The following is a 17,599-nucleotide window of genomic DNA, read 5'->3' as shown; positions in this document are numbered from 1 at the left end:
CCGTGCGTGGCTTCTGTAAACTGCAACTATAGCCTGTCTGTAAATAGGGTTTACATTATACTGTTTCTCTGTAAATGTTTAGTAAAATATTGACACCTGTTATTCTGCAGAGGGAATGAGATATGTATCTTTATATTGCAAAGCAACCAGCTAAATCTCATACACAGGCTCCAATGAAACAGTGGCCTCTGGTGGAAAAAGTCATCTGCCCTCCATTTTAGAGACCTGAAACTCCCTTCACTAATACAGGGCTGACTGCGTTAGACAGTGCTGTATTAGTAATGCGTGGGGCGCATAGGCATTCCCCCTTCTGTCTTGTACATTTTGCCTCATTCAGAAGCATAAGGTACAGAGCAGCAGGAGGTGTGACCTGCGTTGGAGCTAGTGGCGCCTTCTGGCCCTGCGCTCGTCACTGAGCTCTGGATTTTTCATCTGGCACTCAATGCAGAGTGCAGCGCAAAGGGGGACGCCTGGCACTACTTTGTGCTCTTGCATTTGTTCCCCCAGGGGTCATGAATGACTTTTTCAGAACCTTTTTGTGTTCAGAACACCATACATGTGTCGCACCGTGACTTGATGCATGTCACTTCCAACTGACATAAGGGAGGAGCTCTGCAAATGCCTTGCTCCCCTAATTATGGCAAGAACATTCACTGGTGACATTTTTTGGGAAAAAGGTAGAGGATGACCTGCAGAGTTTCCATCTGATGTCAGTGGGTGATGTTAGTGCTTCAAAACAGCCAACATGGCTCTTTTTTTACTTGGGGACAGTGAGCACAGTTGGATTCCTCACTGGCTTAGAAACAGTTAAAAGACACTCAAATACAAACTTTGCCCTACTTCATCTGTCCATCATTTGCCAGGACTGTATTAATGACAACCTCTTTTTCACCCAGGATAGCCAGCCATTAAAGAGAGGGAGAGGTTCCGTATTGTGCCTCAGAGGCTATGAATCTTTCCCCTTTGTATACCAATGCTAATAATTGTTATTATGCTTTTTCTTCTAGGGAGAAAATGGCACAGGCGTATGACTTTGCGCTTGATAAAATTGGCATGGAAATCATGTCCTATCAGGTAACTCCTTGTTCTTTCCTCAAGTCATTGCCTTACGGTTAGGACTGTGCCTAGGCTAACGTTGCTGTTCTTCTCTCTGCAGATATGGGTCGACTACATCAATTTCCTGAAAGGAGTGTAAGTGAATGTGGAAAGCTTGATCTGCAAAAATCCCTTACTCACATTTCTTAGAAGCTCAGCTGAGTTAGTCGGTTTGTCTGGCTATGAGGTTTCAGGGCAAGTAGTTGGGTTATTTGCTCAAAGTTTGCCTGTTGGTCAGTAACAGACACTGAGCTTTCCAGCTTGTCTAGTTCTCCTATTACATTCTGCAAAGCTCCATGTTCCAGACAGCAACATTAGGAACACAGCAAGTTCTGGTATCTTGGAGCAATGGCTGCGTTAAACCAAAATACCTAAATAGCATCACACAGCTATAGTTTAGCAAGCACACACTTGTTTAATGGCAGCTGCTGAGTAGCAGAGATTCAAATTTAGGCTACAGCCACATGGGTCTGATTCTCGCCTGCGGATAAACCACATAAAGGTAAAACGTATAAAGCCTCTGGCTCCAATAATTTTTTGAATATGCCTGGGTGAAGACACCCAGAATGTATTCACTTCCTAAATCAGCTCCATATGCTTGCGCTTGGGCCGGTGCAGTGGTTTCGGGTGCAACGCATCTACAAAAAAGCCTGTTTGTAGTGTAGCCTTTGGCTATGTAGAATTAAAATGCAATTTTAGCCGCTCAAGCTCACCACTGCTACCAATGGGAGAGAGTGCTGCACGTGCCTAGGCTTTCCATTCTCCCTCAAAATGTCAAATTGGAAAAAAGTGGACAGCAACACTGTCTTCCAATAAAGATAAAACATTTTTTGTTCTGCTAGAAAACAAGGCCCGGTCTGCTCTCTACCTTTTTCCCAATTTCACAAGCCAAGAAACCATGTGTCTGCTTCAGTGTGCAGAATGGTGATCTGCACCCAGAGACGCTATGCTGGCCAAGTAGTCAGAACCGCCTTTCCGAATTTCCACTGGGAAACACGAAAGGGGAAATTAATGGATTTTTAAAGTATATACAACAAAAAAGAAGCAGAAAGCTAATGGGGAAAAATCCCATTATTTGTGGTGTACTACTTTAAAACATTACTTTTGAAGAAAATAATGCCATCTGATAACAAAATGCCCAAAAGTGTCTGCAAACACCATGAGCTGCTTGAAATGCAAAATGCCAGGCTAAGTACAGAGCTGCCGGCTTAGTTTTTCCCAAATAATCTCCTAAATATAAAACTGACAACAGAATGTTTGACTTACTGTCACTAAATAATAAAGGCTAAAACAAAGAATACATTTCCTAGCTTTAAACCTATAAAACAATATGCTTGAATGTCTCTATATCGTCTTTATTTTTGGCAAATAGAGAAGCTGTGGGATCTTATGCTGAGAACCAAAGAATTACGGCCGTCCGCAGAGTTTACCAGCGAGGCTGTGTCAACCCCATGATTAACATCGAACAGCTTTGGAGGGATTACAACAAGTATGAAGAGGTAAATCGCAGAATTTAAAGCTGTACGCCCAGAATCGGGGCAAATATAGTAAGAGAGTAACAAAAGCCCTTTTTTTTGTATGAGTGCAATCAAAACGAGCGAGCAGTCCACTAAGAAGCCTTTGTATATTGAACTGACCCTTAACTCATAGCCTAACTGGCTGCAGCTGGGGAACGGGAGGGATTTATATAGAGGGCTTCTCTGCTGATTTGTCTTACCTTTGTAGGGCAAAGAAGAAAATAGTGACTACCTTCATTCTTAGATTTTGCTTTGTTAAATGCAAGAAATAACAAATTAAATTAGATATTTCTTAATTAATACAAAAGGCAAAACAATGTCAGCACATTCACAGCAAGCCGATTCATTGCACTAGTGTCGAAAAGGGGAGTACACTGCCTCTTTAAGGCATTAAAAATGGAAATGGAAATAACTCTCTAAATATTCTTTAGGGTATCAACATCCATTTGGCAAAGAAAATGATTGAAGACAGAAGTAGAGATTACATGAATGCAAGAAGAGTTGCAAAGGTAATCCCAGCTGTTTCAGTGGATGGGTGGTTTATTTTATTTTATTCTGAACAAGTTTGAATTTACTGAGCTTTGTGCTCTGTGTGTCTTACAGGCTAGGAGACATGGCATGATATATATATATTTAATTATTGGTCTACAATCACTGCTGTATGTTCCATTCAGTTCCGTTATTGCTAGCAAGTGATAACTGATTTGTTAGGCCACAAATGTGTTGTTATTGCAGTATAAAAAAAACACTGGTATGGAATCTGTTATCTAGAATGCTGGGGACTTGGGGTTTTCCTGTTAACAGGTCTTTACATAAGTTGGATCTCCATACCTGCTTAAATTCTTTTTCAGCTTTTTCTTTATTACTTAGTAAAAGGAAATCATTTTTAAACATTAGAATTATTTGCTTATAATGGAGTCTATGAGAGATAGCCTTCCCATAATTCGGAACTTTCTGGATAAAAAAAATCCCATACCTGTATTACACATTACCCTAACAATGGCTTCAGTGTCATTTAAGACTTAGCAGTCAAGGCAATACTAGTAGAATTGGCTTATCTCTTGTGTGACTGTATAAATGTATTTTGATTAAGGAATATGAAACAGTGATGAAAGGTCTGGATCGCAATGCTCCTTCCGTGCCTCCTCAAAACACACCCCAGGAAGCACAGCAGGTGGAAATGGGGAAAAAATATATACAGTGGGAGAAGAGTAACCCTCTGCGAACAGAGGACCAGACCCTAATAACAAAAAGAGGTAAAGTAACTTACAGCAGTGACTGGTTTGTAGCACTTTTCCACCCACCCACCCACCTACCAATATCATATTGTTATATAAGCAACGTTTGTATTTATTTTGCAGTTATGTTTGCATATGAGCAGTGTTTGTTGGTACTGGGACATCATCCGGACATCTGGTATGAAGCCGGACAATACCTTGAACAATCTAGCAAGCTGCTTGCTGAAAAAGGGGTATGTGATTGGTTGGACTCGAGCTTATAGTACTCTTTACTGTCCTTATTCTCTTTTTAGTTAACTGAATTCATTTACATGGTACTGATGATACTAATGTATGACAGATATCTTCATTCCGCTGGGAAGTACTGGTCTAAGTTGGCCACTCACAGGCTGAATAGTGAGTGTTTCATTTGACCAAGCATTTGAATTTCCAAACAACACTGATTCCAAACAACACTTATTCATCCTATGGTATCCATATTGGATATGAAAGTAGGGATGGGTGGCATGGCCCTTATCAGTTGGGTCTGACGCAGCTCCATACACCTGTTGATGGGAAGAACTAGCAAAAGAATCTACTGTCTGACAGACTGACTTATTTATAATAGGATCATTTTGTCAACGCTACCTTACAAGGGCCCATATATAATGCAATGATGTAACGTTAAAGCTGAAATCAAACCCAATGTCGGGTCGTACAGCTGTGTGTGTGGCCAGCTTCACATGGGTCAGTTCAACTCTATCAGTCTGCGCTTCTCTTGATGGCTCCAGTTTTAAGGTTTTACATTTCTTCCTATCACAGGACATGAACAACGCTAAACTGTTCAGCGACGAAGCTGCCAATATCTATGAGCGGGCAATCAGTACACTTCTAAAGAAAAACATGTTGTTGTATTTTGCCTACGCAGACTACGAAGAGGTCAGTATCTGTATTGGAGATTTACATGAACAGACAGGACACGTTCTCTTGCAAAGAATAACATGGTTTTTAATAAATAGTTAAGGTTTGTATAAAGTTGCTGGACATTAGGAATATGAGTGCGTCTATTTTATTTGAAGCTGTTAGTGAGACATGGCGACTTAAATCTTCTACTATTTCTGTCATCAATACTCAACAGCAGCCCCAATGGGGCACCATAGCGTATTTACTCCAGCTTCACTCATAAATGCTGTGGTACCTGCCTGATGGCTCTGAGTTGTTCCAAAGGGCTGTCTGTTTCCATTTCACAGAAAAGGAAATAGTCGCTTGCAGGAAATGTTCATTTTATCACAACAGTTTTCTCGGTGAAGACCACGTTGGTCAAAACATCATTCATTTAAGTTTTCAGGCTATGCAGATGTTTGATATCTTGTATAGTTTGTGTCACGGTCGGCACCCTAAACCAGAACAGATGCCAAGTTCCCTTGTCTCGGCTCGGCTTCACCAGTGTTGTGACCGCCTTTGGCTTCGGGAGGAGCCCTCAGCTACTCAGATGCCACCTGGACTTAACGAGGGGAACGAGGCAGGAGTTCTGGCAAGCAAAGGGGCACGACTGTAGATAACGTCAGTTAGGCCGAAGATCACGGTACAAATAGGGGTAAACAAGGACGTCGTCAGGCAGGCTAGGTCGGGGCGGGCAGCAGTCAAGGATAGTCAGACAGGCAAGGGTCAAACCGGAATAATCGATACAGCAGGATGAGACGAAAACGTAGTCGAAGTACAAGCCGAGGTCAGATATGGAAAATCAGGATAGTCAGGAGCAAGCCGGGTCAAAACACAGGAAGGCAACAAGCAGGATACAGGAACAAAATACACAAGGCTCAAAAGGCACCAGGAATCAAATCCTATCACGGGCAATGAGTAACAATAGAAAGGCCCTTTAAATATTTCAAATTTGGCGCCATTGCGCGCTGACGTCATGCGTCATGCGTCATGACGTCATTCGTCAGCGCGCCTGCGCCTTTAAGTATACGGAAGTGCGCGCGCGCGCACACTATGAAGGGGCAGGCACAGGGAACAGACGGCGCGGCGGGCGTCCCCGCCGATGGTAGCGCGGCGGGCGTCCCCGCCGTGCCGGTAAGGCACATTTCCTCACAGTTTGCCTATATATAGCTATTCCATATTTGCAATCTCTTGTGAACCTATATATTGAAAGTAATCATCAGCCATCAATATTATTTTATACAATCCTTGCTGATGTGCTGACATCTGATTGGTTAGGTCCCCACCCTCGGAATGTCTATTTATAGACCTGCACCTCACCTGCCCCATCTCTGATGTCACAGAGGAGGCGGGGCATGCCTGTGCCTATAAATAGACACTGCCAGAGCCGGAAGCGGGGCTCAGTTAGGTCGTGGGTGGGGAGAGCGGGACCCACAGGTTTGAGGCTGACCCACACATCACTATAAGCTAGCTTTATTCTCTTGCTCAAACCTTCTATTCTCTCTCCAGAGCCGAATGAAGTATGAAAAAACACACAGCATATACAACAGATTACTCGCCATAGAAGATATAGATCCCACCTTGGTAAGATCGGTCATGTTTTTTTTATTATCCTGTATGGCATTACTGCAGCACTGATCTCACCACAACGAAATTAGGTTTTTTGTAGTTGTTTGAAAAGGTTCTCATATTTCTTTGTTTTTCTGTCAGGTCTATATTCAGTACATGGAGTTTGCTAGGAGAGCTGAGGGCATCAAATCTGGGAGAATGATTTTCAAGAAAGCCAGGGAAGATCCCAGGACCCGTCATCACGTTTACGTCACTGCAGCCTTAATGGAGTATTACTGTAGCAAGGTGAGAGTAAATATACATTGTTTAACCTTCTCTTGGATCAGGGGCCCACCACTTGCAGTCCCGTAACGGCCATGGGAAATGATGTATCAGTCATGCTGTGGGCTGGGTCTAGGCTCCCCTCCTAATAACAATGTACCAGTCACTGGCAAATAGTGCTGCATTTCATCAATATGTAAGTGCCTCACATCTTGTGCTGGCAATTGGCTGTGTTTTGTTCACGGCAACAGGAATGTGTGCAAAGCCTTTGACATGTTATACAACATTTTATAACTGATCATGAAAACAGAATCTCTATAATCAAAGACATTGTTTTAAAAGTTTTACTTTATCTTAATCCAGGATACATCGGTGGCCTTCAAGATTTTTGAGTTAGGACTAAAGAAATATGGAGACATCCCTGAATATGTCCTTGCCTACATAGATTATTTGTCTCACCTTAATGGTAAGTTACGTGAATACATTTTATTTATTGTAAAAGTGTAATGGTTTGTTCGCTTATGTCTTTGCAAAAGCTCTTACCACTTTCTATAATTGTATTAAACACAGGCCTCTCTATACACCACTGTAATAAATGTGTATTTCAAATAAACGGTAACTAATCCTCTCCGTTTTTTTTTTCTAAAAGAGCAACTAAGACACCACTTCTAATGCTTGCAGCGCTCAGTTCCCAGTAAATATGTGGTTTAAGAAGGTTGTTTATATGATAAACCTAAATGTTTGTAGCCTTAGGTGAAAAAATATATTTTACTGGCCCCTTTAAAAGTTCTGGAGCTACTGCCTGTAGCTTTCTAGTTTGTATGTGACAGGTCACATTTACTTACCTAAATGTAATGTAATGTACCTAAATAGTATGTTATATGTATATGTTTAGTAATTTAGTTGTGGTTTTATGATAAGTTAAATCAGGGCCGCCATCAGAAATCACGGGGCCCCTCACAACCAAATTTTCGGGGCCCCACTCCTCACACACCCCCAATGGCCCCTCCCCCAGTGACCCCTCCCATCAATACAAAGGACATACAGACATTGGCCGGTTATTGCGTTTTGCATTGGTGCCAGGGCAGGTACCCCCTAAACCATTGCTAGCCAGCCTAGGGCCCCCTAAAACATTGGTGGTCCTCCCCCAAATTACTATGGCCTGCTCCCTGCTTCCTTTCACTCCCTCCCAGCATCCTCCTGTTTCTTCCCAGGCCACCCAATCATCCTCCTGCTCCAACCCCCCAGCATCCTTCTGCTTCCTCCCAGGCCCCCCAAGCATCCTCTGGCTCCCCCCAGGCCCCCCCAAGCATCCTCCTGCTCCCCCCCAAGCATCCTCCTGCTTCCCCCAGGGCCCCCCAAGCATCCTTTGGCTCCCCCCAGGCCCCCCCAAGCATCCTCCTGCTCCCCCCCAGCATCCTCCTGCTTCCCCCAGGGCCCCCCAAGCATCCTTTGGCTCCCCCAGGCCCCCCCAAGCATCCTCCTGCTCCCCCCCAGCATCCTCCTGCTTCCCCCAGGGCCCCCCAAGCATCCTTTGGCTCCCCCCAGGCCCCCCCAAGCATCCTCCTGCTCCCCCCCAGCATCCTCCTGCTTCCCCCAGGGCACCCCCAGCATCCTCTGGCTCCCCCCCCCACCTGGAAGCTGTCCAAAAAAAAAAATCATTCCAGTCTGCACTGCATTCATGCAATATCATACAAAGTGCTACATGACCTGCTTTTCATTTTTCTTTCTTGAATTACTCAAGCTTTGTAATTTCAAACAAATGTTAAAAAAATGAAAAAAAAAAACACATAACCCACACAATTAACTAAAATAAGTGTTAACGGGTAAAAAAAAAAATTCCACTGCATTTTAGTTTCCACGCTGTTATTTTTGCGACATACCTGCAGCAGTACTGCGCTGATGCTTCTCAACATCTGACTTTTTTTGAAAAAATGAGTTACCCATATTATATCCCTTCTACAATATTTTTGTATTTGTTTTTTATTTGCCATTTTTTATTTGTCATATTACAGGGGTAAATCAAAATAGAAAGGATACTTGAAGAGACCCGGGCGTGTTTAGCTTTTAGTTTTAAAAACTGAAACATGAATACAGACGCACGTTTTTTTAATTTATTAATTTATTATTTACAGCGGCTTTCTCTAATCAGGACAAAAATACCCAGTTTGGAAAATAAATTAGTCAGCCCGCAATACTAAGCATATTATTTCTTAAGCACATGTAGATGCCATAGCACAGGCCAGCTGTAGGAACAACATGGAATATACGTTGGATTCATTAAAATAGTTTCCTCCATGACATTCTGATGATTTTGCCCAGTCTCCTAACACAGGTTGAAAACAATGTGTAAAAAAAAATAAAAAATGAAATAACATGTCAGAAGCCGCATATATGTATGAGTTAGAATGGTAGAAGGTATATTTTTCAGTGATTTAGGAATACAGCAGCAATTTGTATTTATTCATTTATTTTTGTTTGTAGCAGTTTCCTACCTGCTGCTTCCCCCACTCAGAGTATAGGGACCCCCCACTCAGACTATAGGGACCCTTGCTTGCTTACCTGGGCACCCAAACATTATTTATAAAATGTGTAGGTTGGCACTATATCAATAAAAGGATAATTACACTAAAATGGTGAGTTAGGGACACAGCACAAAGTTGAATTCATAATAAAATAAACACAAAAAATTAGTGGGAATGAAAGACTACAACTCCCAGAAGGCAGCACTCACAGGGAGCTCAGCAGAGTGGATTATCCACCTGTCACATGTTGTTATTATGATCCTTAATTAGGGTATGAGTCTGGTGGGGATTGAGAGAAAGTGGCTGCTGCCAGAGGTTAGAACTGAACTGAACAGCAGGAAGGACATTACAGTTTACTATGTGTTATACCGCGCTCGGGCCCCCTTTAATCAAGTCCAGGCCCCGTCTTCTTTGCGTCCTTCGCTATGTGCCACGGCTCCCTTCTACTTCTGCGCTTTTATAAGGTTGCGCCCCGTGCGTGTGACGTCAGCACGCACGGGCGCAACCTTATAAAAGCGCAGAAGTAGAAGGCAGCCGCGGCACATAGCGATGGACGCAAAGAAGACGGGGCCTGGACTTGATTAAAGGGGGCCCGAGCAGGGCCCCCTTTAAAGCTAAAAACGCCCGGGCCCGGGACGATTGTCCCCCCTGTGCCCCCCTGATGGCGGCCCTGTTTGTGTTGTAAAGCACATACCACAGCTTACTTGAGAAAACATTTAAGAAACACTGCTGTAGAATCTTCCTAATTGTAGAAGGTTAGTCGTATTTTTATAATAGAAGTTTATTCTGCAATAAAAAGTTTTATTTACCATTTTTTTTGCTTCTTCAAAGAAATACGTTCTGATATTGGAAATAAAAAGGAAAACTATGACCCTAACTGATTACTGTCCTTTGTATGGAGTTATTGGATATTTTCAGCTTAAGTCTAGGCATGATGCCTCCCTTGGAAAGGGGTATGTAAACATAATTGCCATAAGTGCTAATAGAATCACAGCTGCCTTGCCCTAACTGCTTATTATCGCTATAATCCTGCCATGTCAGTAATTAGTCATTATTAGGAAGCATCTTCCTAATACTGAGGGAAAGCCTTTATAGCAAATTGCTGTCGGTCAGAAAGCACCATCTATATATCGGGGTTACCCCTTGACGGTATGGCCTCAGTCAGTGGGCAGTACACTCATTTTAAGGGTCACTGCGGGGTGCACATATGTATCAGACCAACCTTAGTGAATTCTTGGATTTGCACTGCCTTTATGCAACCCCTGAGTTGGCAAATGCACACCTCATACTGTGTCATGACTCCTTTCTGCTCACTTTGCTCTTAACCTCCATCATTGCTAAATAAGTGAATATTTGTTTATTCATTTATATGATTTAACTTTCCTAACCAAAGTGTTTTTCCACTGGCTTTAGTGGTCATCTTAATCTTTTTTGTATCATTCTATCAAAATGTTTCATCATCTTAAATGAGCCTGCTTTTTTTAATTTCATTTTCTACTTTTTAAATGAGCTTAACCACAAATATAGGAATAATCAAAATCTGGTGTTCAACTTGCCATTGTTACTGACCGGATCACCATGTATTATCACCTAACCTGGATGCCACCTCCTTGTTGGTTTCAGTGGTTTATGATGTTTACATTATATCTGGAAGAGCAGATGAAAAGAACTGTACGCCACAAGAAGCTGTAAGGTAGCAAGGAGATCTGGACAGTGGATGCTTTGTGAACTATCCTGTCAAGAATAGTGGAATATGAAGGTGTTATTTTCACCAGAAGAAAAGGAAATCTAAGATGATTGATGAAAACATGCTACTTTACTCCTACCAAGTAGCTGGCAAAGAAACAATCCCTTCAGTGGATCCCAAGACTTGCTCTTTCTAGGATTTGCAGCATTCAAGAAGATATGGTCGAACTGGATCTGATGTGTATCACAGGATTCATTTAATTCATTTCAGTTCATTTGGAAATGTGACACTTTTGAGGTCCCTTAAGATTTATGCTGAGCATTTCAATATTTTGAAATGCCCAAATCATTTGGCCAGCAAGCAGCTCTGCTTTAAGAACATTAAGACGGGCATGTACTAAAGTGCTCAACAAAAGTTTGAACAAGTGATGTTAGAACCTTGTGGCACTAGTAATATCTTTTTATTCTTGCTGCCTCTGTTCCTTTGCATGAAGTATCTGTTCTAGAGATTGTTATTGGTTCTTCATTCTATTGCCATATTTCTCCTTTTGCCAACATCAGTTTACAGAGTGGCACTCAGTGGGCAAAACTGGACGGGATGGATATCAAAGAATGTTTTTTGGATCTAAGTTCTCTGCATGGTTACATAGACACCATATCCCTCTTAATGAAAGGTACAGTTTTAACTTAGGCCTGAAGTTGGCCTTTGAGAACATGCCTGTTTTTATTTTCACAGAAAACATTTCATCACTTTTCTTGTGGTCTCATCAGTCCAGGATTAAATTTTTTTTTTTTAACCGCAATAATACTGGCGTTATGATCAGGAAACCTGTTGCAGAATAAGGGTTTATCCCACAGTGCAACACATATTAAAGGCTGTTTTTATCAATAGAAACTTGACTTTATGATTTTAGTGTCCGTCAAGAAGGATATTACTGAAGATATCTGGACTCCACTTGAGGAAGGTTTACTTGAGTAATTATATCTGTGACTATATGGCCTATGGACTCTTGAATACTGCTTCTGAAGATACTAGTGTTCTGTCTTCTAGGATTCCTACAATTTTCCAGTTTAAAACCAAAGACAATGGGCTCTTTATCCATTTCAAAGTTAATACAGTGAGGCGTAAAAATACAGGGAAGCTTTTCTTCACACACATACAGTTTTACTGGACCAGAATGCTCTGCTCATGTTCCTGTCACATGAACAACAGATTTTGCAGGAGAGAGATTTGTGCTGGGGATCTTTCTTTCACAGCCATTCATTAAAGGTTACATCAGCTGATCCGTTGTGTAAGTCAAAAGCAGGCCCATATGTGGTCTGTCTTGAAAGGCATTTATTCATTATTTATTAAAATATAACCTGTGTCTGTTATATGTTTTGTCACATATCGGTGCCTCCATAACAACTGTGCCTGATGAGTAACAAAGCTAAAAAGGCCATATAAAACTGGCCATACACTTAGAGATATATGCTCGCTGGGTAAGGTTGGAAAAATAGGGTTGTCGAATTGTTGGTCGGGGCCAATACTAGGATCTTATTTTGGGCCTGTGTTGGAGCGAAGTTTGTATCAACATGTCTATGTGGTCCTCTCCAAATAAGCCAATATTTGCTTGGGTCATCAAATTAGTAAAATCTTATTCTGACCATATTTCAGGCTTATATAGATCCAATCTACATGCCAATGTGATCCTGACACAATGGGATTTTTAAACCTACCTGTCTGATCAGCTGCTCTCTTGAGCACTGCATCAAGGAGCCAAATGAGAAAATCATTCCTGCCCGATTTTCGACCAGATATCGATGGTTGAGTCCCGTCTGCGGCAGATAAGCAGGTGAATCATTCTAAAGGACTTATATCGACAGCTTATATCTTCCAGTGTATTAAATGCCGATTTGGCTCCTTTGGTCCAATTCAACAGCTTTTATTTGCCCATGTATGAGACACTGGCGGGCCAACCTGACCGATATCTGGCCAAAAATCAGTGACTTCACCAAAACGAGCATATCATTCTTTGTATGGCCAGCTTTAACTTAAGGGGCTAGATGCCAAGTTATATTGGCCTATGTATGATCATCTTAAGTCAGTTCTGCCACTAGATTTATTGACTTAACCCTGTATGTGCTGGGTGCCATCAAGTAATCTGTTTCTTTTTCTGCTGCTTGCATTCTGGTCCTTAAATTGGTAAAGGAGCTGTACTGTCCTTGATTAACATGATCATGTTCAGTAAATGGTACCTGTACTGAACATATTTTTTCGTACTTCAATAACCCTGTTTAACGTATTTCTTACGCTAAACAGGGTTATTGAAGCTAAATGTTTGATCCTTGCAAGCTAGGTAGATTACCAGTGTACAGATATTTCCTATTGCGCAATGGATTCCTGCTTGTCTGAGCAGTGGTTACCTAGTTTTAAACCTCGCAAGGACCAAACATGGACTATCATCAATTTCCCTGTCTAGCTTTTTTTTCTTGTATAAAACAGGCAAAAGCTCTATTCATTGATTTCATGTTAAGCAAGGAGTATACTGCCCCTTTAAGGTATTTGTTCTAATAAAGGCAAGCAATTACACACATAAAGGCAATTACTCATTGCTGTGCAAGAAGATGCCACCCTAGGTTGCAAAGTATATTTTATGGAGGCAGTGTAATGTAATAAACAAGCATAACAAAACAGACACCGAATTAAGAATATAAATTTTTTATAAAATAGATTTAATTGTAGGTGTGTAAAAAAAATATTTGCACATAGATCATCTTTAACACAGCACATATTGGGGTTTTCTGACCAATTGGCCCATGGGCTGTATAGCCATGTACACTTTAATCTTTGTACCTTCTGGTTTTCTTTATCTTCCAACTACTGCTGGCACTGATAGGCAAGATTTGCTGTTTAGGCAGACTGTCTGTTTTCAAAACTGCCGACTGAGGGTTCCATACATATAGCCATGATTGTAGAGTAAAGCTGGTCATACGTACATACAAGATTTGTTTGGGTATTTTTCCAGTAGGTGTATGCTAGCCCAGACATCTGACCAATATCTAAATACCATAGATAGCGGTTGGTCCATAGGCGGAGGATGACTTTTTTGTTTGGGGAGGCAAAAGATGGCCCATACACAGACTGACCTACAGCTAATGTGACACTTAGTGGATTCACTGCTGGTGTAAAAAAATAACCTCCCAACTGACTCCCAGGGATACTGTGCAAAAGTGCGGGTGGGGGGGATTTTTTTAACCCTAAAATGCTTAGGATGTAAAAGCATTCATACGTGCACTTCTGTTAGGGGTTCTCTATACATTTGTGTTCAGTTAGGTTAAAGGGGTAGTTCACCTTTAAATTAACTTTTAATATGATGTAGACACTGATATTCTGAGACAATTTGCAATTAGTCCTCTTTTATTTTTAATGGTTTTTTGGTTATTTAGCTTTTTGTTCAGCAGCTCTCCATTTGGTATTTCAGCAGCTATCTGGTTGCTAGGGTCTTATATACCAGGTAGTGGTTTAAACAAGAGATGGGAATATGAATAGTTAAGGGGCCTGCATGGAAAAATAAAACTGTAGCTGCACAGAGCAATACTTTTTGGTCAGTGACCCTCATTTGAAAGCTGGAAAGAGGCAGAAGCAAAAGGCAAATTATTCAAAAACTATATAAAATTAACTAGGAAGACCAATTGCAAAGTTGCTAGGAATAGGCCATTCTATAACATACTACAAGTTAACTTCCCCATTAGATGTGTTTAAGTTAACTTTATAGAAAGTGAGGCAGCAGGTACTGACGTTATATACAGTGAGACGCAGTCTTTATATACAAAACCAGCACATTATATGCCATGAGGAGCAGTGGGTACAGATGGCAGATATTCAGGCCCTGGCACTATAACACTGGCACTGATACACAGCATTGGCCCCACTGTAACTTACTATAAATGAAAAAAACAATGACAAAAGTAAAAAAAAATAGAATGTGCAAAAAACCATAACAAATATATAAAAGCACAATGAGCTTTGTCAGGGGGAAAAATTAACTTACCCTCCATCTGTTAGGGTAGGGGATATTATAAATGTCAGATGACAAAAAACAATTTAATTCCAGCTAGTGGGTCAGCCTTTAGAACATATACAGTATAGTACCTGTGGGATGAAAACTGCAGCAAAGTTCAAAGCTGGTTCATGGGTAAACTTACAGTCTGCAGATTCTTCTTTTTTAAGTCTTCATTTCTGCAGTTTGCAAAATTTCCCGATCCCTGTCTGCATCTGTGTCTTGATTGGTCAATTTTACTGTCTGTCAAGAAAGCTGTGCTCTGATTGGAGAATATACAAGAAGAAAGATCCAAACAGAGGACAGGTGATTAGAGCAGAACCCGGAGCTTGCAGGGACAGGAGAAGATTTGCAGCACAGCGCAGAAACAGAGCCAGGTTTTTTATTTTATATTTTTATTTTTAGGGTGCCAGAGCAGGTTTGGGGAGGCTTAGCCTCCTCTAGCCTTATTGAAAATCCACCTATGGGTTGGTCCCTCAATCAGGTAGATTTAAAATCATCGGACAGTGAAGTAAAGAGGAGCTTTGACAACTCTTTGCATCGTGTTGTTTTGGTCATTCGGGCCATCCGTCTAAATGAGAAGTGCGATAGGCGGCTGTACTGTATGTGTGTGAGTGTGGCCCTTCATACAGTATCAGGGAATTTAGCTTGATATCTTCCAGTGTACATCCACCTTCAATCTTACACTGTTTACTTTCAGCCATTCCATAGTGATTTGTGACAGCTTCTGTATATAGTCTCATTTCCACTTTGAAGTCACGCGTTTAATCAAGAAAAGCTCAAATAAGCGATTCAGATCTGGTTTTGTCAGCTGAAACCTGTTTGCATTGGTATTCTTGCTCTGTATAGGATTGTGTTCTTAGGTCCCTTTAGTGAACATCTTCAGATGAACAGAGAAAAATACTTACTGGTAATGGTTCTCATCATGGCAGTCTCTTTCTGATGCCTCGTTACCTTAGTTACGGTTTTTTTGTCAATCTATAATCTATTTGGATATTGCTTGGTTTCTTTTGTCTTAAGCTGGCCATACACACACCAATAATTTCGTACGATATTCGGTGCGTGTATGGAAACTAGGCGAGCCGACCGATATTGCAGAAGGCTGCTGATATCGGTCGACTCGCCAATTGGGTGGGTTAAAAGATTTTGATCGGCCGCCTGAGCAAAATCCTGCCTTCAGGGCTCAATCCGGCAGAAGGAGGTAGAAATCCTATTGTTTCTACCTCCATATCTGACCATTCAGCCCTGAATGTCAGTGGAGGGTTGGAACGATGGTTGCATGAAAGATCGAAAATCGCCACGTGTGTGGCCAGCTTTACAGCTGTGGAATATATTGGTGCTTTACAAACTCGATAATATTAATACTTGTTTGTATCTGATTGAGAGAAGGGGGTCAGTAATATTTGTGGTGTCCTTGGGAATGGGAGCTGTAGTCCGTTCTATAGATTATATTATGTAAAGGTAAGAAAAATGGGGACATTTTATCACCATTTTTAACTTTTAGAGAAAAATTTAGTTCAGGCGCAACAGCAAATCTCATTTCTTGGGCTGCGATTTTTAGATGTTTATCAGTTTTTCTTGCCTCTTCTTGGCAAGACATCAATTAATATTATATTTCTGTACCATTTCTAAAATTGGGCTACCCTTCACTATCCCTCTCAGCAGTTTCTTTATGTGGGAGTCGGATATTGATTGACAGGTCAAATACCTCACTGGCTAGTGTTCCCTTTGCATAGACAATGTATAAAAGCTAATTGTCATTAGTTGCATGTTGTGAGACAGATTGCTTAGGGGGGCAGTGAAAGTTTATTGCCATGACATGAAATTTCAGATTTCATTTTTATAGCATTTCCCATTGTAATGCTTATTGCAGAATGCTGCTGTCTACCAAAAACAAATGATGTAGTGATGCACTTAAGCCATGTTTTAGTTTGGCATTTGGGCGAATCCTTGCACTTTTTGCAGGTTTGCAGTTTAGCTGAAATGAATCCAAACCTTTGTGTGCCTTTAAATCTCTGGATGGCCAGAACATGGCAATTTTTGGATCAGCATGAAAAAAGTTCTTTAGGGATGCAAAATAAGGGCTGTGATTGGCTTTTTGTAGCCCAATGTGGACTGGCAGCCTACAGAAGGCTCGGTTTCACATTAAACATGGTCTTTGTGGCTCCAAAACTTGCATCCAAGTCATAAATGTAAAATGGGCACCTACTTTGGGGCCACTGGGAGCAACAATAAAGGGGTGGTGAGTAACATATTGCTCCTGAGCCACTGGTTGGGGGTCACTGCTTTAGAAAATGAGCTGTTTGAGCAGGTACAGCTATTGTATAACGGCCTTTAGCAGCAGCGAGCAAATCCAGTTACATGAAGCTGCCGTGCACTCTGTGCTCCATTTTGCTTTACTCTGGAATTAGATATCTGCTGTAAAGCCTTCAGAAGGAAGTTGCCTTGAGAGGAAACTTCCGCAATTTCGGGAATATGCCATCCCACCGGCGATTTACATTCAAGCCGGTGGGATGGCATATCGGGGAGATTAGTCGCCCTTGACAAAGGAGATTTGTCGCGGGCGACTAATCTCCCTATCTGCCACAGCCCTTTGCAGCGAGCAAATCCAGTTACATGAAGCTGCCGTGCACTCTGTGCTCCATTTTGCTTTATTCCATTAGATATCTGCTGTAAAGCCTTCAGAAGGAAATGAAGATGTAAAGAAAAGGGAAGCCTTACCCTATTTACCACAGAGCAAAGTG

The 17,599-nt window shown here is 41.5% G+C and overlaps 1 protein-coding gene across 1 annotated transcript in view; it reads left to right on the top strand.

The window, feature by feature from the left end:
• Positions 1-17,599, top strand: part of LOC100496477 (cleavage stimulation factor subunit 3) — a 63,934-nt gene that overhangs the window by 26,746 nt on the left and 19,589 nt on the right. The window contains 10 exon segments of the mRNA XM_031900737.1: positions 1,008-1,074; positions 1,157-1,191; positions 2,468-2,594; positions 3,044-3,121; positions 3,706-3,868; positions 3,974-4,083; positions 4,652-4,768; positions 6,281-6,355; positions 6,482-6,625; positions 6,965-7,067. Of these exon segments, the coding sequence (XP_031756597.1) occupies positions 1,008-1,074; positions 1,157-1,191; positions 2,468-2,594; positions 3,044-3,121; positions 3,706-3,868; positions 3,974-4,083; positions 4,652-4,768; positions 6,281-6,355; positions 6,482-6,625; positions 6,965-7,067 (1,019 nt within the window).

Source organism: Xenopus tropicalis, chromosome 4, assembly GCF_000004195.4.
Source record: "Xenopus tropicalis strain Nigerian chromosome 4, UCB_Xtro_10.0, whole genome shotgun sequence".
Lineage (NCBI taxonomy): Eukaryota > Metazoa > Chordata > Amphibia > Anura > Pipidae > Xenopus > Xenopus tropicalis.
Note: the sequence above shows the minus strand (reverse complement) of the source record. Positions and strands in the feature narration are given on the sequence as shown.